We start from the raw sequence: 7,918 nt of genomic DNA on the forward strand, positions 1-7,918 counted from the left end.
GAGCCCCCTCCCTGGGGGATTCTAGGCAGGGGCTCTACCACTGAGCCACGCCCCAGCCCTCAAGAGATTAGTAAGTACTGTCTTAGATGGAGTGGGCTAGGGGAACCCACCCTTTTTCAGAGAACAACTTGCATAGCCAGATGAAATGTAAAGTCTTCTGGTTGAAGGGCTAGAAAACCACTGAAGGAACAGAGGCATGCATCAGCAGTAGGCAACCACAAAGAGCTGAATGGAAGATCTGCCTGCTGCACCCACATACGTGGAAACACACACACACACACACACACACATATATACATAGGTGCGGGCGCGCCGGCGCAACTAAAAAAGATAATATTAAAAGGGGGAAATGGTGACTAGGTATGTAGCTCTGTGGTAAAGTGCTTGTTTAGCTCATGCAAGATCCGTTCCATTCACGGTCCTCAGTCAGGAGTTGCTTTGGTGGATAAAGTCTGAAAGTCTGTCCTGGTCATTCTGCATGTGAGGCTGCAGAGCTGCGAGTGAGTCTCGAGAAGCAGAGGCACAGCTGACCCTGCCTGAGCTGAGCTGGAGTCTGTGAAGCAGAGCTCGTGCTGTGGGCTCGAGCGCTCACATGGAAACCCTCAGTGGTGCCTAGAGAGACCTCTGCAAGTTGTGCATTTCAGATTTGTGTGTTCTCTCTCTCTCTCTCTCTCTCTCTCTCTCTCTCTCTCTCTCTCTGTCTCTCTCTCTCTCTGTGTGTGTGTGTGCCTGTGCGTGTGCATGTGTGCGTGTGCGTGTGTGTGTGTGTGTCAGAGGACAAACAACCTTGAATGCCATTTCTCAGGCATCTTTCACCTTTTGTTTGAGACAGTGTGGCTCTTTGGCCTGGCCCTTTGCCAGCTAGGCTAAGCGAGCTGGCCAGTGAGCTCCAGTGATCTGTCTGGCTTTCCCAAAGCTACAATTCCAGGCCCCGCACTTGGCTTTTTCCATGGGTTCTGGTACTGGGCTGTCTCCCCAGTCCAAGGCCTGTGTGGTCTCTGAGTGGGGGACACGCAGGGAGGGGCAGCTGCGACTCCTCGGCTCGGATGCTGCCGTCTGCTCAGCTCCATGTTGGCCCTTCCACATTGAGTCCTGGAGCCCAACGAGACCAGGGGACCTACTGTGAAGACAGCTGGCCCAGGTGCCTGGTGGGACCTCTGTGCGATGTGACAAGGACAAGCTTGTTGTGCCAAGAGCTGGGAGCAGGTGTTTTGGTCTTGCTGTCACACAGAGTCCGTCCGTATTCTTTATGGTCATCGGTTCTAAACCCTCTAAAAAGAAAATATCCTTAGCCTGAGGGTCTGATTATTCACATATCCCTCAGGGGCTGGAGAGATGGCTCAGCAGCTAAAAGCACTGGCTGCTCTTCCAGAGGTCCTGAGTTCAATTCCCAGCAACCACATGGTGGCTCACAACCATCTGTAATGGAATCCGATGCCTCCTCTGGTGTGTCTGAGGACAGCTACAGTGTACTCATATATACAATAAATAAATCTTTAAAAAAATATGCTTCAAATAACCCTGAGACTAGCCAGCAAAAAGTAACTGCAAAGGAAAAAAGATTATTTTTGTCCTCGTAAAAGTAAGAGAAACAATAGTATTCATGAATAATAATGTGTCTGTAAATAAGATGGCAAGGTTTCTGGGGCCTGGCATGGCGACGTGCACTATGTCACTCCCATACTCTGGAGGCTGAGGCAGGACAGTCATGAACTCAAGGTCAGCCTGAGCTTCATGAGGGGACCCTGTCCTTTTAAAACAGATTTGTAAAGATTCATTTGCATTTACTGTATGTCTCTGTAGGTGGATGAGTGCTGTGTGTGTGGGTGTCCTCAGAAGTGGGTGCGGGTCCCCGGACTACAGTCACTGCTGGCTGTGAGCCGCCTGTGGCCGAAGAGCAGCAAACACATTTAACTGCTCAGGCACCTCTTCAGCCCCGTTCATAAATCACATTTATTTATTATGTGTGGGTATGTGTGCAGGCGTGTGTGTGTGTGTGTGTGTGTGTGTGTGTGTAGGTCAGAGGACAACTTGCAGGAGCCTTCTCTCTCACCATGTGGGTCTTAGAGCTTCAAGTTGTGTCACCAGGTGGCAGGCGCCTTTACCCGCTGAGCCATCTAAGGGTTCAGGACCCTCCGAATAAACAAAATCAGGCAGGAATTTTTGAAAACTAAAACCAACCACAGGAGCAGAAGTGAAAAGGACAGGGCGAAAAGTTCAGAGTGAAGGAAAATTTCCCCTGAGTGCCCCCCAAACACCAGAGAGGAGAACACAGACAGAGGAGGGGTGGGGGGGGGATGTGATCATGGCTAGTTCCTGTTCTCTCCCTGACAACCTGGACATACCTCAGAAACAGGTGGGAGACCTCAAAAGGAAACAGACCACCCCCACCCCATGCACCTTGGACTTGAGGGGTGTGTGGAGGGATTGCTAGGAAGAGTGTGGCCCCAGCGTCTGTTCCTGTCCCTCCCCCAATAGCTCTGAGGCGCTAGCTGTCCCTGGGGCATAGACTCTGGATGGCTGCAGCCCAGGCCATGGCTGTTGGCAGGGAAATCAAGACAGGGAGAGGAAGAAAAAGCGGCAAAGCTAAAGGCAGAGAAGCTGGCAGTGGAGGCCACAGGCTGTCCCTTCCTTCACCCTAAAGGACATTACCAAGAACCTTGGTGCTCTAGACAGGGACAACCGAGAGCTTCCGGAGTAGAATAGAAGCAGATACAACTCGGAGAAGGGAGACTTCTTACGAGCCACAAGTGTGCGTCTCCAGGCCCTGGGCTCGCTGAGCTGTCTGCATGAGAGAAGGAGCTTTCAGAGCAAAACTGTGATCTCCTGGGCCTTTGTCACGAGGCCACAGAAGGATGGCAGGGAGCCAGGAAAAGAGGCAACAAGCTGGAGGAGAAAGGAGGGGAGCCGGATGACATTTCTGGTTTTGTTTAGTTCATTGTTAGCCTAGACTGGCTTCCAACTTGTTATGTGCCCAGGCTGGGTTACAACCTCTGATGCTCCTGCCCTCACCTCCCGAGAGTGCCAGGCTTACAAGTGGGCACCACCTTTGTCCCCTTGCTTTGTCTTCAGAGAACCTTCCCTACCTTGAGCCCAGTCACTCACAGCACCTAGGTGACCTGTTTCTGCCTTCTAAAGGGCACACGTGCTTACACGCTCTCCTCCATCCCTCCTTTGCTCCCTTCTTTCCATTCTTCCTGGGCTTCCTGAGTCAGGGTCTTAGTTTGTAGCCTAGGGCAACCTCATCAGTGTGGATAGGTATCCAGTGCAGTGTCTTCTGCCCGTCCCTTCCCTGACCTGCTATCTGCACTGTCCCCACCTGCCCTCCCTGGGAGTGGAAAGATGGGTTTGGGGCTAGAACCCTGCCTGAGGAGGGCTCTCCCTAGGTCTGTGGGCAGGGGACTGCCTCATGCACCTGCAGGCTTTGACTTGAGGTCCTTGTCCACAGATGAGCTGGGCCACCCTGCGGGTCACATTCCCTGCCCTGAACCCTGCTCAGCTGCACCGGCTGCTGACTCAGTACCAGCTGGCCTCTGGCATGGGCCCTGTGAGTGCTTGGGAGCCAGGAGCCCAAGACAGTCCTGAGGCCTTCCAGTCAGGTGAGCCTTCCCAGCGGGCAAGCCGATGGGGTAAATGGGAATGGGGGGTTGAGGGTGGAGACTCCCAAGCTCCAGCTCAGAAAAGCACCAGAGCAGCCCCCTGAGGTGGGAACACAGGAGCCCCCTGCCACCCAGTACTTCCACCCAGGATCCTACTGTGTTGGCCCCCAGTCTCAGAGTCAATGTCCCTTCTGCTCCTAGGGCTTCAGACTGGGTCTCAACTGGCACCCAGCTGGTCAGGAAGTGAACAGCAGGGTGAACAAGCCTCTGGAGACATTTTTCAGCTCTGAGCACACATTTATCCTGTTTACACACATGCACATGCCCTGGTGGAGCAGCAGAGGTACATACATACATACATACATACATACACATATGTACATACATACATACATACATATACATACACATACATACCTACATAAACACATACATACATAATATACATATGTACATGCATGCATACACACATACATATGCATATACATACATACATGTGTGCATACATACACATGTACATAACATACGTGTGTACATGCATACATACACATATGCACATGCATTCATATGTACGTACACACATATGTACACACATACACACATATGTACACACATATACATATATACATACTACATACATACACATGTACATACATACACACATACATACATACATACATACACACACATAAACACATACATACACACATATATACATACATACATACATACATACATACATACATACATACATACATACGTGTACATTTCAATTTGTAAGTTATACATATATTCCTTCATAAACATACATCCACAGTGTGTCAACAGAAAGTGCAGACTGGTAGACAGACAGTAGGCTGTGGGTGAGCATAAGGCTTCCCACTGACTCCTTGTTCCCTGGCTGGGCTGAACACAGGATGCCTCTAAATAGTACTCCTGGGCCCTGGGCCCATGGGTCCCTCCTAGTTTACAGATTTGTGTCAGAACACTCCCTCCCTGTGTTGAAGCTCTGTGCTGGGAGCTCAGAGCTGGCATCACAGAAAGGCTCCTGTCTCCATCCCCATCCAGGACCTGCACATATCAACATCCCAGGGTACACACGTGTGTGTCCCAGTGACACGCTGGTATGTGGAGGGGCGGTGTCTTCCAATCTAGACAGCCTAGTAGGGATTAAGAAAAGAGACTAGGCTGGGACTCAGCCTGCCCGAGGTCCTCCATGGGTGGGTGAGGACCTAAGGTGGAGGGAGGAGAGGCCAGGTCCCAGCGCCCCCTCACTCCACTGCAGAGGACATCCTGGAGTCCTACGAGAACCCACCGCCCATCGTTCTGCCGAGCCAGGGCTTCCAGGTGGACCTGGAGGCTGACTCTGTGGAGGACAGCGTCTACCAGCACCTGCTCTACGTCCGCCACTTCCTGTGGGGGCTGCGGGGCCAAGCTCGCTCTGACAGCGGGCCTTCCCAGCCTGCGAGTATCGAGGTAGAGGTAGCGTGGGGCAGGGATATTGTGGGGAGGGGCTGAGTCACGCAGAGAAGCCTGTGGCTTGTAACCATGAGCTGAACCGAGACAACCTCTCATGGCCTGTCGCCAGCAGCAGGCACTGGTTGTCTAGAGTGGGCTTGGGGATGCAGCAGGTATCCTGAGACAGAGGACTCAGGTCTCCACTTGATGTGGTGCAGGCGTGCAAGTGTATTCACTCACTCTGTGCCTAACATGCCCTGGCTGGGCCCATAATCTCCTGGGTGGCTTGTCTGTCTCTCTTCCTCACAGGAAACAATCATGGATGCCTGGTCTATCTCCACTTCTGGGCCTCAACGTTTGTCCACCTTCTCTTCCCAGGGCCTGTACCACACAATTCCTGAGGGACATTTGGAAGGCCATGGCTGCCCCCTGGCTAATAGGGAGTCAGGCAGAGGAGCTGTGGAAACTGCCCCTGCCCATGCTCTTCCTGTCACTGGAGCTCCTCGGGCACAGGCTCCCCCTGGAAGACAGCCTACCCGAGGGGACCGCAGGGGCTCCCAGGCTGGCTCTCTGCACACTGACTCCTCCTGCCTGCTCACTCCTCCCAGTACACCACTGGGCCTGGAGCCTGGAGGCCCCGCCTGGCCAGAGTCCAGCGGCCTCTGTGGAAAAGCACTCACTGACAGGCAGAGGAACGGAGCAGGTGGTCTTCCTGGTGCAGTCCTAGAAGGTGAGACCTGGCCCGCTCATGATTGGGTTGCAGACCCTACCTTGTTTCTTGATAGCAGGTCTCCTTGGGCCTCTCTGTCAGCTATGTCTAGAGCAGGCTCCTTTTAGTGCCTGTTGAGGGACAGTACTGGTAGGTGGGTGCATATGTGTCCTTCTGTACGAGCACGTATAGATGCGTGTGTGTGCACAGTGAGGCCCACCTGGTCCTGTGAGGACTCTTCACTGCATCTTTTATTATCCTCAAGTTTGAATGGCTGTGGGTGCTCTGTGGGGCAGGACAAGGCCGCAAGCTTCCTCAGGTTCTGGGTTTGAGGTGCAGAACTGTTAGATCAGGCTCTCTCCTGAGGTCCCCACTCAGGCACAGGCTCTGTTGTGGAGGCACAGGGCCTCACGGTGGGCCTCTGTTAGGCTGGAGTCTGTGGCAGGGTCTGGGCACAATGGCGGCTCAGGGAGGATGGACTTACAATACCATCCTAGTGGTGGAGGTTGGGGGGAGAGAAGGAGACAGTGAAGAAATGGTGGGAGGCTAGGGTGCCCCAAATGCATTGGGTCTCTGGCCTCAGAGGGTTAATGTTGTTGAGTTTGGACCTGTCCCTTCCCCTGGGCTTGCTGTTGTATTCTGTCCAGGTGGTCTTTTCCTGGGGATCCAGGAGCACTTGTCACGCCCTGTCTTGTGAGACACTCTGTGTCTTCCCGAGGTCCCGTGTGTGTACTGACGCTGGGGTGAGTGCCACCCTCCAAGCACAATGGTTCCTCATCCTTCCCTCCTCTCTGCCCAGGAGATGCTGTTCCGGCTCCGGCTGACCCTCCTGCTGAGGCCTCCAGCCCCAGCTCCAGCACGGAGGACTTCTGCTACGTGTTCATGGTGGAGCTTGAGCGAGGCCCCTCGGGGCTGGGAATGGGCCTGATTGATGGGATGGTGAGGACCCTGGACCTCAGCCCTCTCCCCCTGTTCTTGCAGACGCAGCGTCATCTACAGTGTGAGCATAGTCAAAGCCAGTGAGCGATGCCCTGACTGTCTCATGGGCCTGCCTTTGGGAGCACTGGTGGAGCTCGGTGCTTTCCTGTGGGACACACTGACTAGGTCCAGGCATGGGTCCCACAAGTGCGCGGGGAGAGTTGGGGGTGGGGCACAAGGTTTTTAATGGGTAGAGCATGTGTCAGCACCAGCAGCATCCTGAGGCCCCTGCTTCTTCCCAGCACACACCTCTGGGGGCCCAGGGACTCTACATACAGACCCTGCTTCCCGGGAGCCCCGCGGCATCTGATGGACGCCTGTCACTGGGAGACCAGATCCTGGAGGTGAATGGCAGCAGCCTGATAGGTGTCAGCTACATGAGGTACGCGCCACGCCTGGCCTGAGATGCAGGGCTAGCCAGGGAGGTGGTAGCGCCTGCAGGCCAGCCCTGCATCCTGGGGAGGGAGAGGCAGTGGTGGGGGCTGCTGCTGCTTCTCCCTCCTCTGCAGCCTCACTGCTTTCCTTCATCTCAGGGCAGTGGACCTGATCCGACACGGAGGCAAGAAGATGCGATTTCTGGTTGCCAAGTCTGACACGGAGACAGCCAAGAAAATCCGCTTCCGCAAACCCCCTTCCTAATAGACCGAAGGACCCTTGTCCCCACCACCTGCTTCCTGTATCCTCTCCAGGTGCCACCAACAGCCACCCATGGCACGCCCCTGCCCCTCACACCCCAGTCCAGCCAATCCTGGGTTTTAAAGTTGACTGAGTGTGTCCCTATGTTGTGGCCTCACGTTGAGGACACCTGTTGATAGTGTGCATCTTAGTGTATATTTATTTATATGACAGATGACACTAAGTTGTGACATTTCCTACAGAGCTTTTATGTTTAAAGACTTTAATGGAGAATTCAGATTCAATAAACTATCTTTTGTATTCTTATAGTAGGGACGTAGGATCTGCGCTGTGGTACAGAGCACATGGGCAACACTGAGGGAAGCCAGTGGCGCTGGTGACCAGCCTCCCTGCCGGGCCAGCAAGGAGCTTTGAGTGCATCCAATGTGGATGGTAATGGATATAGTTCCCAACTGCCCCACTCCTCTGCTCCTGGGGCTGGGGATTGCACCCAGAGGCCTTAATATGCTAGACAGGCACTCTACCACTGAGCCACACC

The 7,918-nt window shown here is 53.7% G+C and overlaps 1 protein-coding gene across 3 annotated transcripts in view; it reads left to right on the forward strand.

The window, feature by feature from the left end:
* Positions 1–7,688, forward strand: part of Radil (Rap associating with DIL domain) — a 65,155-nt gene extending 57,467 nt beyond the window's left edge. For 2 of the 3 annotated variants that reach the window (XM_028756065.1, XM_028756063.1), the window contains exons 10-15: positions 3,449–3,599; positions 4,885–5,075; positions 5,436–5,787; positions 6,566–6,705; positions 6,987–7,126; positions 7,278–7,688. In XM_028756065.1, coding sequence (XP_028611898.1) covers positions 3,449–3,599; positions 4,885–5,075; positions 5,436–5,787; positions 6,566–6,705; positions 6,987–7,126; positions 7,278–7,383 — 1,080 coding nt within the window. In that variant the 3' untranslated portion in view covers positions 7,384–7,688. Of the gene's footprint in view, positions 1–3,448; positions 3,600–4,884; positions 5,076–5,366; positions 5,788–6,565; positions 6,706–6,986; positions 7,127–7,277 lie in introns of all 3 variants that reach the window. The other variant, XM_028756064.1, reaches the window with a different exon arrangement.
* Positions 7,689–7,918: the final 230 nt, after the last annotated feature.

The sequence above is a fragment of the Grammomys surdaster genome, unplaced genomic scaffold (genome assembly GCF_004785775.1).
Source record: "Grammomys surdaster isolate TR1022 unplaced genomic scaffold, NIH_TR_1.0 126109, whole genome shotgun sequence".
Lineage (NCBI taxonomy): Eukaryota > Metazoa > Chordata > Mammalia > Rodentia > Muridae > Grammomys > Grammomys surdaster.